The sequence below is a fragment of the Emydura macquarii genome, unplaced genomic scaffold (assembly GCF_026122565.2).
Source record: "Emydura macquarii macquarii isolate MOO-44397 ecotype Brisbane River unplaced genomic scaffold, CSIRO-AGI_Emac_v2 contig_3348, whole genome shotgun sequence".
Lineage (NCBI taxonomy): Eukaryota > Metazoa > Chordata > Testudines > Chelidae > Emydura > Emydura macquarii.
In genome coordinates this window covers 6,988,804-7,008,091 of record NW_027133485.1, presented here as the reverse complement: position 1 = coordinate 7,008,091, position 19,288 = coordinate 6,988,804, and the positions used below count along the sequence as shown (strand labels likewise).

General features: G+C 48.6%; 2 protein-coding genes across 6 annotated transcripts; one reads left to right on the top strand and one right to left on the bottom strand.

The window, feature by feature from the left end:
* Positions 1-527: 527 nt before the first annotated feature.
* Positions 528-10,771, bottom strand: LOC137143826 (sodium-dependent phosphate transport protein 3-like). 4 transcript variants are annotated; one of them, XM_067533834.1, is made up of 12 exons: positions 9,280-9,384; positions 8,117-8,271; positions 7,115-7,320; positions 6,523-6,756; positions 6,170-6,257; positions 5,675-5,761; positions 4,635-4,753; positions 3,357-3,518; positions 2,861-2,993; positions 2,641-2,788; positions 2,119-2,209; positions 528-1,486 (listed from the first exon to the last, which is right to left on the bottom strand). In XM_067533834.1, the coding sequence occupies exons 2-12, from the start codon at positions 8,214-8,216 to the stop codon at positions 1,355-1,357; spliced, it is 1,500 nt and encodes a 499-aa protein (XP_067389935.1). In that variant the 5' UTR covers positions 8,217-8,271; positions 9,280-9,384; the 3' UTR covers positions 528-1,354. The 4 variants fall into 4 exon arrangements, with proteins under 4 accessions (XP_067389935.1, XP_067389934.1, XP_067389933.1 ...); XM_067533833.1 differs by lacking the exon at positions 9,280-9,384 and adding an exon at positions 10,755-10,771 and having other exon boundaries at positions 2,641-2,993; XM_067533832.1 differs by having other exon boundaries at positions 2,641-2,993.
* Positions 10,081-19,123, top strand: PPT1 (palmitoyl-protein thioesterase 1). 2 transcript variants are annotated; one of them, XM_067533838.1, is made up of 9 exons: positions 10,081-10,294; positions 13,061-13,170; positions 13,934-14,061; positions 14,509-14,579; positions 15,245-15,347; positions 15,448-15,538; positions 16,253-16,351; positions 17,320-17,391; positions 18,181-19,123. In XM_067533838.1, the coding sequence occupies exons 2-9, from the start codon at positions 13,087-13,089 to the stop codon at positions 18,301-18,303; spliced, it is 771 nt and encodes a 256-aa protein (XP_067389939.1). In that variant the 5' UTR covers positions 10,081-10,294; positions 13,061-13,086; the 3' UTR covers positions 18,304-19,123. The 2 variants fall into 2 exon arrangements, with proteins under 2 accessions (XP_067389939.1, XP_067389938.1); XM_067533837.1 differs by lacking the exon at positions 10,081-10,294 and adding an exon at positions 10,878-11,005.
* Positions 19,124-19,288: the final 165 nt, after the last annotated feature.

Below are 19,288 nucleotides of genomic sequence, written 5' to 3'. Positions count from 1 at the left end.
GCTGGGACTAGAACCCAGGTCTCATGGGCAGGCCACCGATTTCTCCACTAGGATGCACTGCCTCCCAAATCTATTGTGCACACACATGCATGGAAGCATGCCAGTGGTGCTTTGAGTCAAGTGAAGTCTGAGGAAGGTGTGACCCGTCCATGCCTAGGGTAGATTACCTGAAAATGCCAAGGTCAGGGCAGGCTGCAAAAGGAAAGCAGATTCTCCCTGCATTGGTGTGTGACACTGAAGTCAGACTTCCCAACCACCCACAAACAATGCTTCTGATTCCCCACACCAGTTAACAAGAAGCTAAAACAAAAATACACACAGCCCCCTTTACTGCATTTCAGTCTCTGGCTCCCAATCAGCCACTAGGTCCAGTAAAAAGACCAGTTATTTAAAACTCTATGCTGTTTACCACAAAGGTTCTCCTGACCCCAAAGGGTCAGCCACATTACCAGATCAATGTAAGTTTGGATCTTACCCAAAATACCACGCTGCCAGCCAATCCTTTAGTAACTAAAAGGTTTGTAGTTTGTTTCTTTCCTTTTATAATAAGAGAAGTGTTAAATGATTCAAGCAATCAGATACATACAAATGATTTGGAAGTCCATATAGATCAGGTTTCTAGTAGAACTGTGGAGTTTGCAGCCTTGTACAGTCCCTCTGGTGCACATCCAGTACCCGGATGGGTCTCAGTCCTTTGATTCACAGCTTAGCTGTAGATGAGTTGGTTGATCCAGAGGTAGGTGAAGACTGATGATGAAGACAAAATGGATGTGGTGCAGCTGGCCTTTGCCATGCTGCTTGGGTGGAAATTTACAGGAATAAGATGGAGTCCAGGGTCACATGAGTAAGTCCTGGTGACTCAACAGGTGTATCCCTGGCTTCTCCCCCTGGGCCCCCTGTACCTGTGAGTTTCCTTAATGGGCCATTAAGAGGCTAGTGCTGCAGCCTGGTGTTGCCCAGAAACACAGCACAAGCTGAAATACATGAAATACATCAAACATATCCATAACTTCCAATACACATATAACACATGAACATAAACCCTACCATCTTCCATAGCAAATGATAGCCTTTCTAACGGTACCTGACATGGCATATTTAATATGAATGATTATGATTTTGACATATTGATGTTAACTAATATCATAAATGGTCCCCCTAATCCAGTCAGCGTCACAGAAGGACGTGGGAAGAGGGCATAGAATTCAAGAGTTTGGTGGGCAGGTTGGGGAAACAAATGGATCCCGTTATTCGGGGGTCCAGTGCTGGAATGAGAAGTGGGATTTCTTGGCTAAGCTATATCCACCCTCTGTCCTTGTTACAGATACTTCCCCTGGCTGCAGGCCTTGGAATTTCACTGGAGAGCAGCATCGTCTCTAGCCCAGTCCTGGATAGTTCCACTGCCAAAGGTCACATAGAACAGCAGGCCAAACAGATTTAGGGCCGCTGCCACGAAGAAGACGTTCCTCCAGCCGGTCAGGAGGTCCTGGGGGTACCAAACAAGGGGTAATTAGTATCTCCAGTCCCTCTATCACCACATTGTCTAGATACACAAGGAGAGCACTTGGGGCTTGAACCCCAGTCTGTTGGTAGTCTGAACCGGGGAGCAGCTTTCATTCAGCTAAAGACTTGCAGTGTCGCTTCTCTCTCTAGCTACAGACTGAACTCTTCAGACTCGGCTTTCCTGGGCTCAGACATCCTGGCGCCCCCGCATGTTGGCGCATTCCTAGCTTGCTATGCTAAATTCAAGCAGCTTTGTTATCACTGGTACCAAGCCTTCTCTGATGTCCCATTCTCCGTCAGTCTCTCTCCCCCCGGCACATCTGTAAGTAGATCCAGATTGGCAGCCCACGTCGGGGGGAGTCCCTACTTTTTGGATCATGAGACTCTCTTCTGCATGACTTAGATACCTGCTGGACACATTTGGCAGTGCTGCTGCCTAGTTCACATGGGTAGTTAGTCCCCCACTGAGTCCAGGCTCCTGCTATATTGTGGATTTGGTGCATGGAAACCATTCTTTGGCCGATTTGCTCTTTTCAACTCCACTTTCTTTTCTGAATATTTTTGTGTTAGGAGAAAGAGCCTCAAAGGTGGCCATCCACAGAGACTCTGAATTACCTGGCTGGTGAGGAATCCAACGGCGGTGGGAGCAATTATTCCTGAGATTGTTCCGAAGGTGTTGGTGATTCCCAGCAGAAACCCGGCGTACCTGGGGGGAAAGGAGGAGAAAATTTCCTGAGCGAGGCAAAGAGGGACTTGCAAGAAAGGAGAAAATTAGGCTTCAACTCCCCCTCCTTCTCCCATGAAAAGGCACTAACCACCTGGAGAGCTTCGAAAAGAGCAAGTGCCACCAGAATAAACTTGCTATGCATGTAACAGAGTCCACCAGCTCACAGTGGAGCTTGGCCACTGCCTGCCCTCTTGAAAGACAGGAAGAGCCTTTACCCGCTGCTATAATTGCTGTTCTGTGCCTTGGTTTCGCAGGCTTCAATTGCCACCAGCTGCAGAAGATCAGGGAGAAGAGAAGCAAAAGGGAGCTGAAGCAGCTGGGGGCTGGGGTGACGGAGATGATGCCAGCCAACACGTTGGGCCCTTGAGCCTATTGGAGCAGGAGATAGTAGGAAGGTCTGGTGGTCTCACCTAGGAGCAATGTCGACGTGGTTAATGTTGAAGCCAGCTCCGCACATGCTGATTACAGTCATGGACAACGTCAGGAAGACCACAGCCGCTGTGTAATTGCAGCCGACGTAGGACACAGCCACCAGGGAGACGGCAGGGAGCAGCATCCCTAAGGGGAGAAGGGTTACCTTGCTAACTGCATGACGGTTTGTTGAAAGAACTTGGAGGCAGAAGTCCTTACCCAGCCCTGAGAAGAGCTTCCGAACCGTTGCCGTGCTGAACCCGTGCTTGGACAGGAGGAAGTCTGCCAGCAGCCCTGACACCATGGTACCCAGCCAGTTCCCAATGTACGGAAGTGCAGAGAGGAGCCCGTTCTGTGGAAAGGAGGGGAAAAGACTGGCCAGCCTGCACAGAGCAGCGAGAGATACCACAGCAAAGCGCTCAGAGGCGCTGGAAATGGCAGGACCACAGGAACTGCCAGACTGGAGCGGTCCTGAGTTCCATCTAACCCAGTAGCCTGTCTCTGCCATGGCTAGCACCAACCGGCGGCTTTGGAGGAAGGTGCAAGAAATCTCCTAACCCCTCGTAGTCAGCCCCGAAACATGAGGTTTATTAGCCCTTCCAGAATTGATTGGCATCAACTTTTCTACCCCTGGATGTTCCCATTCAGGAGACAGACAGACAGATGGGAAATACCGGTGCTGCTGAGGGCGCTAGGGCCCCACGGCAGAGCCCACCTCTCTGATGTCAAAGTGGAGCACGTTGTTCAGGTAGGTGGGCATTGAGGTCAGCAGCATGTAGAAGAGCCAGTCGTTGCAGAAATAGGCGACCGCAATGGCCCACAGAGGAAGCGATCTCATCATGGCCAGGAGTGGAAGGGACCGTCCGTGAGAGCTGCCCTTGAAGGAAACGCAGCCGTTAGTGCCCCTTTTGGGGGCTCCTTTTCCTCCTGGCTCTGGCAATGGCCCATAGGCAGGTGGTCTAGTCTTTCCCTGGCCTCTCCACCTCCTCCCAGGCTTTTAGCTTCCCACTCTACGTTGACTCTTGGATCCCCCTGTAGTCTCTGAACTCTCCCAGTTGTGCAGTATCACATCTAACATTTCCCACGGACACCTCAAAGCCAGCAGGCCGAGCTCCATGCTCACGTAAGAGCGCTGGGCAGCCAGTGGAATTGTATCAGGGCTGAATTTCGCTCAGTAGATCAAAACTTCTCATCCTTCCTCTTAGACCCGTTCCTCTCCCGTGACAGTCCATGATCCAACTCATCCCTTCCACTCAGGTTCCCCTGCCCCTCTCTGCCCCCTTCTCCCCTCACATCCAGCCCCTGCTAAATCCTAATGCCTTTTCCTCAAGAATGCAACCTTCCCTCTTCATCCCTGCAGCTGACCTGTAGTCCATGCCTTGGGCATCTCTCAGCTCAGCTGTGCAGCCTTCTCCTCCACTCAGTCCAAAACACCCCGGCTTAGAGCACCTTCGCCTCCTACCATCGCACTCCTCCTCGGACCACTCTGACTCAAGTTCAAGCTCTTTGCCCTCACTTCAAACTTCCCGCGCAACCCAGCCCCGGCCTCTGTCTCTCCTTGTCTCTGACTCCCCCCGCTGCTCCATCTGCTTCTCCCAAGCATCACCTCCTCCCACACTTGGCTTCCAGTCTCCCATCCCACCAGCCCTACGCGTGAAGCTGCCTCCTCTAGTTCATACGCCTAGAGACCTCCTTGGGCTTCGGCAAATTCCTCCTTCAAATACACAGTTGATGAAGCCCAGGCGGGCCGATCTCCTCACTGGCCCGGACTTTGGCCCTTTCCCATTGATCCCTTCCTTGATGTATCCTCTATACCGACATCTGAGCTAATCTGTAAGCTCCTTGGGGCAGGGCCCTCTTCTGCCACATACATTTGCACTGCTCTGTAACTAACGTATTCAGCGGACCCTGAAGAAGGTCCCATTGTCCCAGTCTCTGTTCAAAGAGGCGATACAGGGAAAACTAGGTCAGAGTTAAAAGGCTTTCCAAGGACCTGATTGGCCAGTGATGACACAATGTACTCCTTCTCACTGGCACTAATACGAGGGTGACATGCAGGATCTTCGTAGACGACAAGGAACCAGAACACACCCCAAACACAGCCAGTGCCACCTATGGAGAAGGGAAACAGACCAATGCTGGCTCCTGTCTTGGATCTTACAGCAGCACAGGCGGGCAGATACCAGCAGAGATGGGCAGGTAAGACACTACGGCTCTGGGGCAGACTGTCAGGCGCTAGGGTCTTGAAAGGAGGGACGGTCTGTTCCGCTGACTCACGCTGGCAGACAGAGCAGCTGGGGCTCTTTAGTGCCAATCCAGGGTGTAAAAGGGTTTCTGTGTCTGCTCTGGGGGGAAGGAGGAATTAGGCAGGCAGGCAGGAGTTTTTACCTTAATCCCAAAGAGCTCAGGCTGTGGTTCACGTCTGGCTCTCCTGAGCTGGAGATGAAGGAAGTGCTGGAAAGGGGGTGAGCTTGGAGCACTGCCCCTCTAGACCCATGCGCTGTGGTGAGAGGGAGTGGGAAATCTGCCCATTCCCAGAGCCCTCCGTGTGAAGAGATGGTGCATTACCAACGTCATCGACGGACAGAGAGAAAACCCTGAGGCGGTGGACCACTCCTTCCGCTTTCCAAGCATCCTGGTGAAGCAGATCTAGGGGCTCTGCTGACTAACAGATTATTGTCTCCTTATCGACTCCTATGCTCCTATAGTTTAAAATGAAAGGTGCCAGCACGACAGCTGTGAGAGCTCTCATCCACAGAGTAGACGCAGAGCAGCAATGCAAGCCTCCTCCACACCGCCCGGCCACCAGACCTGTCATGAGCTGGAGGAGAAAGAGGGAAGCCCAGTCCCTCTAGCCATTCAGCCCTTCCAGCTGCGGGGGCCGATTGTGATGGGGGGACACTTCTATATTAAGAAGTGGACTGAAAGCCCTGCCTCCTCACACAGAGGCAACCAGAAGACCTTCAGATGCTTCGCTCTTGTTTGGTTTAACTTGCCAGTGAATCTTCTACCATGGAAACCGCAGCTACTCACCGAAGATGTAGAAGACGTAAGGCCACCCCAGGTACTGGCAGATGATTGCGGCCGCAGGAAAGGTGATGAAAGTCCCAAAAGTGCATCCTAAGGAGCAGAATGAAGAAGAGTTCAGAGGTGAGGGGTGATGAAGTGGTAGCCACAGAAGATGACCTGGGTTTCCCAGTGCTCACCCCCCACCATCCAACAGTAACTCTGTTCCTGCTCCATCAAGCCAGAGCCGAGGAGCCAGGGTGGAGGAGAAGGTAGAGGGGAGAAAGGATGAAGAGGGTGGGACGCTGTGGGGGAAAGGGGTGGATGTGCAGCCAGTGTTTCTTCACAAAGGACCTTTGGTCTAGAACCTGAACGTTTCTGCAACTCATAAGTGGAGCGGCTTGTCTGGAGTGCGGCAGCAGAAAAGCCTGCATCAGGAATGGGGCTCCTTCACACAGGAGGGCAGGTGCTCCAACTACAGGGAAAGTTTGCTGCCAAAGCAATAGAGTCACTATCTCTTACCAGCTTCGGCGAGGTTCATGAGTCTGCTGCGTTCCAAGGGCGGAGCCCATTTTGCCCAAAGCGTGTATTGGGCTGGAAATATCACTCCCTGACAAGGAAAGCACAGGAGCGTGTGAGCACAGAGGGGAATGGGAGCTCTGGGAGCGATACCTGGTGGAAAGCATTAGCAGATCTCATGATCTTTCACCGCTATGACCCTTGCCCTCCCCTTCCCCCCCATTTTGGTTTGTCATCATCCCTTGCTTGTAAGCTCTTTGGGGCAGAGACCTGATTTGTTCACTTCTTCTGCAATGCTATGCCTACAGATAGTGCCGCAGACATAAAACCACAAGCCACTGAGAGTAAATCCCTACCTCTGCCATGCCCAGCAGGGCCTGCAGCCCAGCGAGGTACGCTGCTCCAAGGCCAGCTGCGAGCGGCGTGAGAAGGGTGAGAGCCGAGGTAGACAGCAGCCCGCTGCCCAGCACTAACTTCCCTCCAAACATTCCTGACCAGTATCCACCGAGGAGCTGGGTGAAGACGTAGCCATAGAAAAAGGCACTGAGGATGACGCCCTGGGTCTTAGAGCTCCAGTCGTACCTGGGGGCCTGGAGGAGACAGAACTTGCATCAAAAGGGGGGAGACAAAACGGAAGACTGTCTCTTGAGGAAACACTGCAGCAGCTTTAAAACCCAGCCCAAGTGGGAACTATTCTCACAGGCCTGGACTCCTCTGGTCAGGGGTAAGTGGCTGGGATGTACTGACGTGTCACCAGACAGCCAGATGACCAGCACTCTCCTAATTACACTGGCTCCTTCATTTGCAATTGTACAAGTGATCTTCTGTAGTGAGCCCCACAGCTCCTCCTAACCAGTGCACCACTGCTGCCGAATTGGACCCTGGGGCAAAGCCACAGTGTAGAGCCAAGTGGATGGTGAAGGGATCTGGCCCGGCTTTTACACTTACTCCAGGGGCAAATTCTTGGTGGGAGCCGTTGGGCTGAGCGTGGGAGCGATTGGGACACACGTCTGTGGAGACATTGGGCAGGCTGCCCGGGTTGGTGCTGTTCGTCATCGCTATTATGGTGATACTGAGATTGACCCGGAGCGAATACACTATGAAGAGAGAGAAGTGCAGGATGACAGCCAGGCTGTAGCGAGCTGAGCAGAGCCCTGGGGTGGAATAAAAAACAGAACAAGCCAGAGGTGGTCAGGTAGGCTGCAGAAAAACCCTGAAGGTGCCTCCTCACCCCTGGCTATGCGGGATCTCCAGGTAATCAGGAAGCACCAACACAAACCATTCTTCTCAGTGTTTTATGCCTTGGACAGGGCCATCCAGCCCCCCCTGCCCACACTGCTTGACCCCAGGGCACCTCTGTCCAGGCCAAATCCTCCTGAAACCTCACTCTGCAGTTGCCCAGCATCATTATGCACACGAGCCCACCCAATGAGGTGGGAGAGAATTTCCCCTTTGCTGTCTCCAGAGCAGGCCGGTCAGGGGCAGGACTCTTGTTGAAGTAGAGAATCACTTCAGAATCGGTGCTGAGAACTGGTCCAAACCCCTGCAGGAGCAGCACTCGTATTTGTGGTTGCACCGCCCTCTTTTCCGTTCTGCATGGCGCTGGCATTCCTAGTTTCTCTGCTTTATCTACCCAGCTCCTGAAGAAACCCTGCACACCGTGGCTGTCACTCCTGAACACAGAGGTCACCATGTCCTTTCAGGAGAAGGTTCCCACACTAATCATCGTCCTTGACATTTTCAATCTTCAGAGTACTTACCCAGTCTCAGAAGCCCCTTGGGAGGGGGCTGAGTTTTGCCGCCCCCATTATACGGGGGAAACTGAGGCACAGAGAAGGGAAGTGACTTGCCCAAGAGTCAGAGCCAGAAATCGAATGGGGAAGTTCCTGGCTCCCAGTCCCACGTTCAGAGCATTACATCAAATCTCTCGTTACCCTCGAGTAGATTTACCTTTCCCAAGTAACAACTGCTGGTTGAGCAGAGGGGCAGCATCTTCCTCATCTGACTCTGGGCAGTCCTCTACCTCGGTGTTCTCAGCGCTTTGCTGCATTCTCTCCTGTAAGCAAAGCTGACACCTATTCCTCCGCCCAGGACCTTCTCCGCAACTGCTGAAACACAACCCATCTTAGACATCAATGAACTGAAGGCATGGGAACATCTCCTCAATACCAACTTCCTGCAGCTTTTCCTGCAATGCAATAAGCCCCATTGTGGGGGCGCTGGAGGGTTGTGGAATATGAATAGTATCATCTAGTGCAAATGGGGCACATTTTAAAAACAGTGTGATTTACAACGATATAAAACAACTTCTAGGTCCAGTCTCCTGCCTGTCCTTCTTATTTTTGCCTTTGATCATCTCAGCCTCACAGTGGGATACAGCGCCCTATTTTTACCACAGCTGGATGATATTCTTTATTGCAAATATTCCTCACTGCTCAAAGAATAGCACCCATCTGCACCCACAACCTGCCCTCACTCTGTGTTCTGTAAAATAATGCTCATGCCAGAGGACAGCTGACAAGCCAAAACATTAGTTGACATTGAGAGAGCAATGCAGATAGATAAGCAGGGATCCCACAGATCCATTTGCCATGGAAAAACACAGAATTTGCATTTTTATAGAGACAGATTTTGTGAAAAAATACAAACATATACAGTGGAACCCCAATTATCTGATCTAATTGGAGCCAGATTGGATAATCAAAACTTCAGATAATCAGGAGAATGGGCTGAGCTCCAGCTATCAGTTTAAAAAATGATAAATGTATAAATAAAATATTGTGTCCAACTGATACCTATATATATTGTGACTAGAGAAACTAAAATTCAGCATTTAAATTTAATTGTGGAAAAATGTGGATTATGGTTTTTTATTGGAGAATTTTGGTTTTTTAATCACAGAAAACTAGGATCCCTGTATATAAGTAAGATGTACCAGGAGTGGAGAATTGCTGTGACAGAGAACCCTCCCCTACTAAAATTCCAACGTACAATTCCACAGCAGGACAGCTTCCTCCATCCCAAAGTGAAAAAGGGTGGGCTGATTTTCTGAATTAACTGCAACTTCTCCAGAAATCAAATCAAATCAAATCAAATCCAAACAATCAACTCACAGATACAGATGAAGCAGAAGTGGAAAACAGTTCCCTCCACTAGCTTTTCAATAGAGGGTGTTGTTGCTTTATTTGCCTGAAGCCCACAGGACTCATTCCTTCCAGGGATGCAAGGAATTCGGATTGAGTCACATGACAGGCAAGCCACGTGACAAAATAAGTTTGGCACACACCAGCTGTGCTATTTAACTCCTTAGTAGCCCACTGTTTTTTAAAATGATTTAGATTTAAACTTCCAGTAAATTGGAGATAGATGGATGCCAATGTTAAAAACAGTGATGATGAAACAGTGTTTTGCCACCATTAAGACCCAGAATAGCCCTGTGAAGTAGATATTACCCCAGATTTAGCTGAGGAAATTGAGGAGAAATTAAGTGATATGCCAAGACCACAGAGGGAGGCTGTCTCTGCCTATCATTGTGGCCCTTTACAGCTAAATTTGTTGGCCAATCCTGGGTTCTCCTAGAGCTCTTCCTCTCTATACACACTTGAAATGTGAAAACAGCCTATATCAAAATGGGACCTTCTTCATTAGAACTGTTCCTTTCATGTAGTCGGTCATCGCTACTTGCTCTGACGACTAACAAGGACTCTGCTGGTCGTATGCGGTGCTCAGTGATGCTCCCACAACCCCAGGGCTGTCAATGCATTTGTACAGGTGTAGCTGACTGGGTCCCAGTGAATCACCCTATTTATGATGCACAAGATGCTCCCTCCTGCAGGGTTGAACATGAGCGCACAGCAGTTAAATAGCAATGGGAGGTGTCAGGGCATCCTCCAGGAAGGCCTTTGCGATTCACTTTCTACTGGCTTTGACCTTGTCATTATTTGTTGACTTCTAGAGCAAAGCCAGACGTTGGAGGAAGGTTCAAGAGAGCGGGAGCGGAGTGCTAGTGGCGGCGGAGATGGTGATATCTTGGTGACTGGCTGGCTGCTGACGTGTTTCTAATGGTTTAGCAGGACACGGGCAGCGGGGCAGAGGTATCTTTGAATGAACCTAAGTCCAAACCACTAGGTAATTCAGAGACTCTCCCAGAAGGGGAAATAGCCCTGGGCTTGGGCAGGGACACGCAGTGGGAGGAGAGGCCTGGTCTGCACTAGCGCTGGTGTCCCAGCAACCCCTCGGCAGCCTCTGTACTCGGCGGTAGGTGCCCCCCCTGGGCCAGCGGCTGGACAGTCTCAGGGGTGTGTCTGTGCACCCCGGTACTGGCCACCCCCGCCTCTCCGGGGCTGCATCGCGCTGAAAACCCAGGCACCCCTCACTGGGGCGGGCACTGCCTCTCCCCCCCCTGTCCACGCGCACGGGGGAGGGGCCCTGCAGCCCCTTCTCCCCCCGGCTCCATCATCCCCCCCGTGACCTCTCCCCACAGCGTGGTCCCCTCTGACCCCCATCGCCCCACCACCCCCTGCAGCCCCCACACCCCACGGCACTGCCACACCCCACGGCGCTATCATCTCCCGCCTGGCTCCATCACCCCTCGCCCACCGCTCCTCTCCGGGATCCCAGAGTCCCCCCCCCCCCGCATCCATGCAGGCCCCGCCCCCCAAAACCAGCCACCTCCCCCTTCCAGCCCCACGTGATGCCAGCACTGCCGGGTCACATGACACTCCAAGATGGCGGCGCGCAGTCTGCTGCCGGTGGCGCTGCTCTCCTGCCTGCTCGGGGCCGGGCGTGGCGCGGGGCCGCCAGCGGGGCCGGTGCCCCTGGTCATCTGGCACGGGATGGGTGAGCGCTGGGGCGGCCGCCGCGAGGCCGGTGCTACCCCCCCCCCGGTTGCAGTGGGGACGAGCCTGGGCAGGGGGCGCTGCGCTGCGGCGGGTCTGTTGTTGCCCCGCCAAGGGCTGCAGGCGCGGGGGGGTGAGGCCGGGGCTGTCGGCCCCAGGCCTGCAGAGAGGGGCTGCCTGGAGCCGCTTGTCTGCCCAGCCTCCCCACTCTGAGTCCCCCCCAGAGAGGAACCCGGAGGAGGAAGTGGAGCTTCCCTGCAGGGGGGTGTGAGCCGTAAGAGCCTCCGCCGGGCAGCGTTTGTAATTCCCCGTGAGGCACTTTGCTACTTCCCTGCTAGATATCTCGCTTCCTGAACCCCAGCTGCTGGCTCAGAGCCTGTGTGCAGAGCCTGCTTGCCTGGAGAGGTCCTGGGCTCTCAGCTCTTGCACGGGGAGGGTGGAAAACAGCCGTGCGTGCACAGGTTGAAACAAGAAGCGGCGCTCTCTGCCCCTGGGACTTTTGGCCACATCTCAAGTTGTCTGTATGACAATTATTCATGGCATGATTCTCATTTAACTGCCAGGAGGATGAAACCACAAGTGCAGGGAACACCCTTTCCTTGTGAAATGGAAGATGGTGGGAAGCAAAGTGGTGATAGATGTGTGGGAAGTTGGACTGGGAGTGAAGGATCAAGGTGGCTTCTGAAGAGTTAAACTACTCTGATGCTCAGCCCGTGTTAGGAGAGTTCCCTACTCGGTTATCTTCTATTTTAGGCCCTGTCTACATTATGAATCATGTTTAAACATGGTTATGATCCTGTAATGTTGTCATATGCATTCTTTTTGCCTGCAGTTGCATTACGTTTCACAAACCAGTTTTAATGTGGTTATTTAAAATCTTATCAGCGTTACAAAAAATAAACACTCTGCTTTGATAGATTTTTTTTTTTTTAAACCAATATCATTAGCCCCCATTTTTTCAGATGGGGAAACTGAGGCACAGAGGGTTGTGGCTTGTCTAACAGGAGGTCTTTGGTAGAGCTGGGAAATTGAGACTCCCAGTCCAATGCCCTCTCCATTTGATCATATTGCCTGCTTTTTTTCTTATTACCTGAGATTATAAGCATTGTAAAGGATAGTTCAATCTAATAATAATAATACTTATTGTTTCTACAAACAATTAGTAATCCCTCTCAACATCCTCTAGATATTAGCCCTGTTTACAGATTGGGAGACTTGGGCACAGAGAGCCTTGCTCAAGGCCTCAGAAGAAGGCAGTGTAAGAACACAGATAAAAATTAGGTTAGGAAGGATTAGATTTTTATTGGTAAGTGTTGGTAGATACTGACTTCACTGTGTACACACAAATGGATGAAAAATATTTCCATAGGTGATGACTAAAATTTACAGAGAGGCAAAGAAAGAAAAATCCTGTGAAAAATTTAAATGGATAAAAATCTAAAGAAAGCTTAAAAATAAACAATATTAATCAAAATTATATATTAAAAAAAGTTGAATTCTGCCATGCTCAGATAAAATGTAGAAGTTCCTAGTTCTCTCAGTCCTAAGATTGGACTGCTAGATTGGACGTCTCTGGAAGTGTCTGGGCCAAAGATATCACAAATAAGGTATTCGCCTGGGAGCAGGGTCCCGAACCCTGTAGCATCGAAACTAGACTTAGTTTTGTATTCAAATGGTTATTCAGTCAAAATGTAAAGCACTGCAGCAAAGAATTTCTGTAAGGATGGGAGTAAAGAAAAGGCATGGAAGGTTGTGTGAGAATTCAGGGTCCATGCTGGCTTTAATATTTTTGATAGTCTAAATCAGTGTCATGAGTTTGTTGTTAGCAAGAGGTTGAAAGGAGACCATCATGGGTTGGAACCAGGAAGTGCATTCAAATGGTCCAATTACAGAAGAGGCTTTGTGTAATGTGTGTGGAAAATTTGCTGCTTAGACATTTGAAAAATGCATACTGCTTTCCCTAGGGTGGCTGGAAGTTTGGTTTTCAGTACCTCAGCCAACCACTGTGTGATGGTTTTATGATATTTGATGGGAATTTCCCTTATCCTTTTTGCAGGAGACAGCTGCTGTAACCCCGCAAGTATGGGATACATTAAAAAAATAGTGGAAGACAAAATACCAGGAATTTATGTTCTGTCACTAAAGATCGGAAACAACTTGGTAGAGGTAAAGTCTCTGTTGTCCTATGTAAAGCTTCTGCTTCCACTGAACATTTACTGGTTAGCGATCTCAGTGCAGGCTCTTAAAGATGCTGTAAATAATTTGCAGAGCTTTCACTATTATATCTTTGGCTTGTAGAAATGGACTAAAACTAGTTAATCACACGTGGGAAAAAAACTAGGGATGTGACAAATCCCCGATTCAAATTGGATTCACACACATCCACTGATCAGTGTTTTGAAACCTCTATGGATATTAGCCATGTGATGAGCTACCCTGCTTTTTAAGGGAGATATTTGTCCCTTCCTGTTTATTAAGCCAAGCACTTGTTTTTATTTAGACTAATTTTTATATTCTGTTTTACTAGTATTACAAAGATATAGCCTGTATTGTTAATTGTGCTATATATAACCAAGAGGCTTAAATTACTAGCTGTGTATTAAGAGCGTAGTTCTAGTAATAGCTGTCAAAATAATGTGTGACATGTCTTCTTACCTGGATTCACGGAGGGTGCAGGTAAACCTTGGTTTTGTGGAAGTCCAGGGAGGATCTAAACTTTCATAAAGTTGGGAGAAATATGACAGCTTACTAGTGGGCTGCGAGATCATTGACACATTGGGGTTTACCTATAACTCATGGAATGTAAGGCCTCTTTCCCAAAGAGAAAAATCTTAGTCTCCTCCCTATGAAGAACAAGAAGATTAAAATTAACTCATTAGCCCATTGTAAAGATACATTTGCCCCTATGTTCCTCTTGCTAATTCCCCAGGATATGGAGAACAGCTTCTTCATGAATGTGAACAGCCAAGTGACGCAGGTTTGTGAGAAACTCGCTAAGGACCCTCACTTGCAAGGAGGCTACAATTCTATGGGATTCTCCCAGGGAGGCCAGTTCCTGTAAGTTTAGAGTTGGATTTATTTACTTTGCAAATGTTTTAGGTTACAGTAATTCAGCTGGGAATCTCTCTCCCCCTCCCACCCCCCAACACTTTCCTGTAGGGTTCAAAATAAAGTGTAAAGTGTTCTCTGGGCTTGAGGGTTACATTTGTTTTTAAAATGCTTTATTCTTAGCAGTCTTTCTAAGCATGGTGCAAGTGTAAAATAACCCTCACAGACACTGATTTCTTCAGATGGGGAAACTGAGGCACAGAATGGTTAAGAGTAACATTTTCAAAAGCACGTAAGTCTCATTGATGGGACTTAGGCACTTTTGAAAACATTATCCCAAGTAACTAATCTAAAGCCACTCAGTCAGAGGTGGAATAGAGTTGTTTAAATGTTGTATACAAACAGTCTAGCATCTGTATAGGAGGGAGGAAGCTAAACCCTATCTCTTTTCCCCAGGAGGGCGGTGGCACAGAGATGTCCTTCTCCTCCAATGTTCAATTTGATTTCCATTGGGGGGCAGCACCAAGGTAATGCCCTCTTTAGTTTCTAGAGTTCTCCAAGAGTCACTCCTGCTTCCTAAACACGTGGGTAGCGAATGGATGGGGAGTTGCTGGTGGGATAAAACAACCCTCTTCCCCTGGCCCCAAAAAAGTTTCATTGAAATAAACTGACCTGATGCTTTTGCCTGAATCCTGATTGGATTTGGTCACTAGGCAAGTGCTGCTTGCTTGGATTCTGGACTGATCTTGAGTTAGGTTCACTGACAGACGTGAATCCCACTACGGTGGTTCCAAGGTAAAACGGGGAGACAAATGTCGTTCATCAGTACGTGCCTGGCTGCTTCAGGGGTCAGGAAGGAATCTTTCCAACGTACACGATTATCCAATTAGCCAGGTAGATCCCTTCTGCCTACATCAGAAGCATCAGGGATTGGCTATTGATGGAGCAGGATACTGGATACTATTGCAGAGAGCAATAGACTGAACTGGTGTAGTAGCTCCCAGGAAACTAAACTTATTTAGACTGGCCAAATGGTGACTGGGTGACAGGGATCTGAATCGATCAGCATTTGAAGCATTAAACTCCATGGAGGGAGAATTATTCAGGGTGGTTCCAGGAGGTAAAATGAGTTGCAATTATAGTGGCTTTCAATGCTGCCCACTGAATGGAGATGCCCATCTTGCTGCCCCAGGTGTGTATGGCTTTCCACGCTGTCCTGGGGAGAGTTCCCATATCTGTGATTGGATCCGAAAGATGCTGGACCTCGGCGTCTACACAAAGATGGTTCAGGAGCGGTGAGTATGTTCATCGGGGCGGAGGCTACACAGACTGAGGCAAGATGCCCTCTTTGGCCTGTGTGGTTCCAATGTGAGCTACATTCTCTCTCCCATCCAGCCTGGTGCAGGCAGAGTACTGGCATGACCCCCTGAAGGAGGAAGAGTACCGGAAACACAGCATCTTCCTGGCTGACATCAATCAGGAGAAGGTAAGGGCTGATGCATGCCTATAGCTCTGAGCCTGGCTTGTGTTCTGCTGGTTTGTTAATGGGGAATTAAGTAGAATAGAATTATCCAGTGTTGGGATGGCTGAGATTTTCTTCCCTTTGTTGTTTTCAGGGCTGGGCTCTTTAGGTTTACCTCTCTTTAGTGGTTCTTTCATTTATGGGGTAGGGATGGCCAAAGTATAGCACCCTTCATTCTGGTGTGCCTGGTACAGTTCCCAGTGCTCTTGTAGATAGTTTTGCATGTGGCGCTCTGCACAATAGCTGCTCCAGAGTATAGTAGCAGAGTGGTGACCCCACCTTATGGGTAATAAGAATCAAGATTTTATAACTTTCCCTTTTTAAAGCACCTTGAAGTAACCAGTTAATCTCACACCTCTTGTGGGGCCAGGGAGTTTCCCCATTTGTCAACTGGGGATAAGTGACTTCATCACAGGAAGTTGGTGTCAGTGCTGGGATTAGAATGTGGGGGACTCCTGGTTCCCAGTTGCACGTTCCTAGTATTGTCTTGTGCATCTGCCCTGACTAGCCCTAGACTGAGCATTTGTAGTGTAAAGCAGCGTGGCAGTGAGAGCAACAGCCCAGCTTCTTAGTGTGTAACAAGTGAGCCACTGCTTGCCAAAGTTTGCTGCTGCCCTGTCTCAGTGAGGCTCCGCACTGCCTTGTTTCTGACAAGGTTCTGTTGTTTCTCTTTCCCAGGGCATCAATGAGACCTACAAGAAAAACCTGATGGTTCTAAAAAAGTTTGTGATGGTGAAATTTCTCAATGACACCATGGTAGATCCTCCAGCCTCAGAGGTGAGAAACTCCCCCTAGTGCCTGGGATAAGGCAGTGAGACAGGAGCTTTCATTTGCTAATGCTTTTGTCATTGTCTAGTTTTATGAATGGTACACAACTTTGAATACAAATCCAGGAAGCTGTAAATCTAAGCATAGACCAAAACTGGATCCATTGATGTATATCCAGCCAGTTTCACAAACAAATTGAGCAAAAGAAAATCAGAAAAGGGAAGTGAAAATGGTCTCAGATGGTGCCTTCACGATGCTCTAAACATGGTAGGTGCTATAGAAGGTCTCTGGCAGACCTCCTCGGAGAGAAATTCTTCAGACAGGGTCCTTGCACCAAAAAGTCCCGTGCTGATCCAAATCTGTTAGAACCACTGTGGAGATCAGACAGCTTGACTGGCGATAACTGTCTTGCATCGCTATGGTGGGAGGAGAGTTGCTCAAATACATCATAGTCTTGATGAAGGCTGCCTTGTACTAGCAGCTTCTTGGATCAGATTAAGCAAAGCTGAGGGTTGCTGTGAACCTTGGTCTACCATCTTTAATGTCACACAACCATGACTCTGAACGAATGGTGTGTGTTTAGGGGTCCGAAACAAGGTGGCAGTGTTGGAATGTACGGTACCTGGTAACTTATGAATGTTGGCAGCGTAAACCTATGGATGGCTATAATCATTTCATGCTCAGAGCTGCAGTTCTCCTTATCTAGCATCTCAGACAGTATTGGCACTTCAACTGGTTTTAATGGATATTTGGATGTTAAAGTTTTTGACCTGCCCTTGGATAGCAGGATTCTCTTGGGGTTTTTCAATCTGAAGAGGTCATTGCTAGATTCAAGTTGGGGTAAGGAGCTCCTGTCAGAGCTCCCTCTCTTCCTCAGTGAGAGGAACAGTCTGCCCAGCAATAGGTCTCAGTGATGAGATGCAGAATAAGGTCATTTCTACAACAGCTCTGTTGTCTCCTTGTTTTTTCTTCTACAGTGGTTTGGATTTTATAGAAGTGGGCAAGGCAAGGAGACCATCCCACTGCAGGAGACCTCACTGTACACAGAGGTAACTAGCTGGATCTTCTAAAAAAGAATATTCCCGTAGGGTTGCCGTTTTAGTTGGATGTATTCCTGGAGACCCCAGGACAATGCTGGAGGTTGGCACCCCTATGTCTCCCCTATAACTAGTTTAAAATGTCCCCAGGAATTTTGGCAGGGCTCCCTCACCTAGCTTCTCTCTCTCTCATTAAAGATACCACATTTTGTATGTGAACTTAGTTCTCATGGAGGCAAAATGCTGCATCTGCTGATTAACCACAAGAGATGTGCTTGCCCTTCCAAAAAGTACTGTTATCCCAGGAGGGCATGGGGCTGTTAGCTGGTATTTCTGTATCACTTAATTTTCTCCAAAAGTTAAATGGGAGGCACTCTAGCTACACTGAACCAATCTGTGGCTGAGAGATAAAACTCATATGGATTCAAATGGATTCATTGTCAAGCAGTATGAGGTTAAACTGGTTTTGAGGTTCCTAATCTGAATTTAAGTCCCCCTTAGAGAGAGACAAGGTGGGTGAGGTAATATTTTATTCATCCAACTTCTGCTGATGAGACAAGCTTATGAGCTACACAGAGCTCTTCTTCAGGGCTAAGTGTAGCTCAATCCTCTCAACAGAAGATGAGCCACTAAAACATTACCTCATCCACCTTGTCTTGCCAATATCCTGGGACCTACATGGCTACAACACTGCACATCACTACTTAAGTCCCCATGAAAGTCTGTGTGACTAAGGTGGTTTGGAAAGTTATTTAAGCATCTTAGGTATCCTACTTTCATGATGGTTTCCTTGATTCTTAGGATCAGCTGGGCCTGCAGCAGATGGACAAGGCAGGAAAGCTGGTATTCCTGTCTGTGGAAGGAGATCACCTTCGCTTTTCTGAACAGTGGTTCGATACCAACATTGTCCCCTTCCTACATTGAAGCCGATGTTTGTGTCAGCAGCCTGACAAGAGAAGGTGACTTCCTTCAGCCCAAGCCATTGAAACAAGGCTGAGGGAGTTACCCTGTCAAGTTCTAAATTGGATCCAATTGCTGCAGCTAACAAACTAAGCTGCCATTTACAATGCAACAGCACCTCTTGCATACAAGCCTGCTGTGGCATGGTATCTGGGCTAAACGTGTATTTAGGGGCCTGCTTTTCTGATGGTCAGTGCCAGAAAATGCTTTAGAAGTGGCACTGATTAAATGTTAATGGGTTTACATGTAATTGATTAAATTTAATATGCTATGATGATGTAGCATATGGCCCCAAGCCAGACTAGGTTGCCATGTTAGCACATTTTGTATTGTTTTCAAACAAGTGAATAACTGCGCTAGTCACTTACAGGAGCATAGTTCTAGATTTCCTGTCCTCTGGCAGGATTCTTAAGTTAATACCTAACAAGCAAACTAGTTTAGATAAAGCCCATAGTCTGGGACCACTGCTTAAATTTAAGGATGTGTTTGTAAGGACAGGGGAAAAGACAGGATTACAGGTGGGGGGGGAAGGGGTGCTATTTCATTGGAGGACAGGCTAGGGATTAAGTTTTCAAGGGTTAGTAAAAGCTTTTTGATGTCAGCTGACTAGCTACTATTATGCACTGGTTTTATGTTGATTCTTTAATAAAAAAATGTTTTACATCTAGCTGATGAACTGAGTGATAATCTCTCCTACTGCCATATCAGTGACAGATTCCCTTCCTCAACCAGAGAGCCAGCAGCGTGAATTTGAAAAAAGGAAAGTGGTGCTAGGAGAGTCACTGCTCTCCCCTTAGTCTCTGGTCTTGCAATAAGCTTTGCACCCATCCACCATTCTGATCTATCCATTTACATGGAGCTGAGTGAGGGAATCAATCTGCATTCCCAGCAAGGTGAGAGGCATGTTTTAAGCAACAAGAGGTTTTCAAGCAGTACTCCCTTATTTCCC

Coding starts and splice junctions, on each gene's coding strand:
- PPT1 (XM_067533837.1), top strand. CDS start 10,894: ATGGCGGCGCGCAGTCTGCTGCCGGTGGCGCTGCTCTCCTGCCTGCTC. Junction 11,006..13,060: donor GGTCATCTGGCACGGGATGG/GTGAGCGCTGGG, acceptor TCCTTTTTGCAG/GAGACAGCTGCTGTAACCCC. Junction 14,062..14,508: donor TCCCAGGGAGGCCAGTTCCT/GTAAGTTTAGAG, acceptor TCTTTTCCCCAG/GAGGGCGGTGGCACAGAGAT.
- LOC137143826 (XM_067533833.1), bottom strand. CDS start 8,216: ATGCAGCAAAGCGCTGAGAACACCGAGGTAGAGGACTGCCCAGAGTCA. Junction 7,321..8,116: donor GCAGTTGTTACTTGGGAAAG/GTAAATCTACTC, acceptor ATTCCACCCCAG/GGCTCTGCTCAGCTCGCTAC. Junction 4,754..5,674: donor TTACGTCTTCTACATCTTCG/GTGAGTAGCTGC, acceptor CCTTCTCCATAG/GTGGCACTGGCTGTGTTTGG.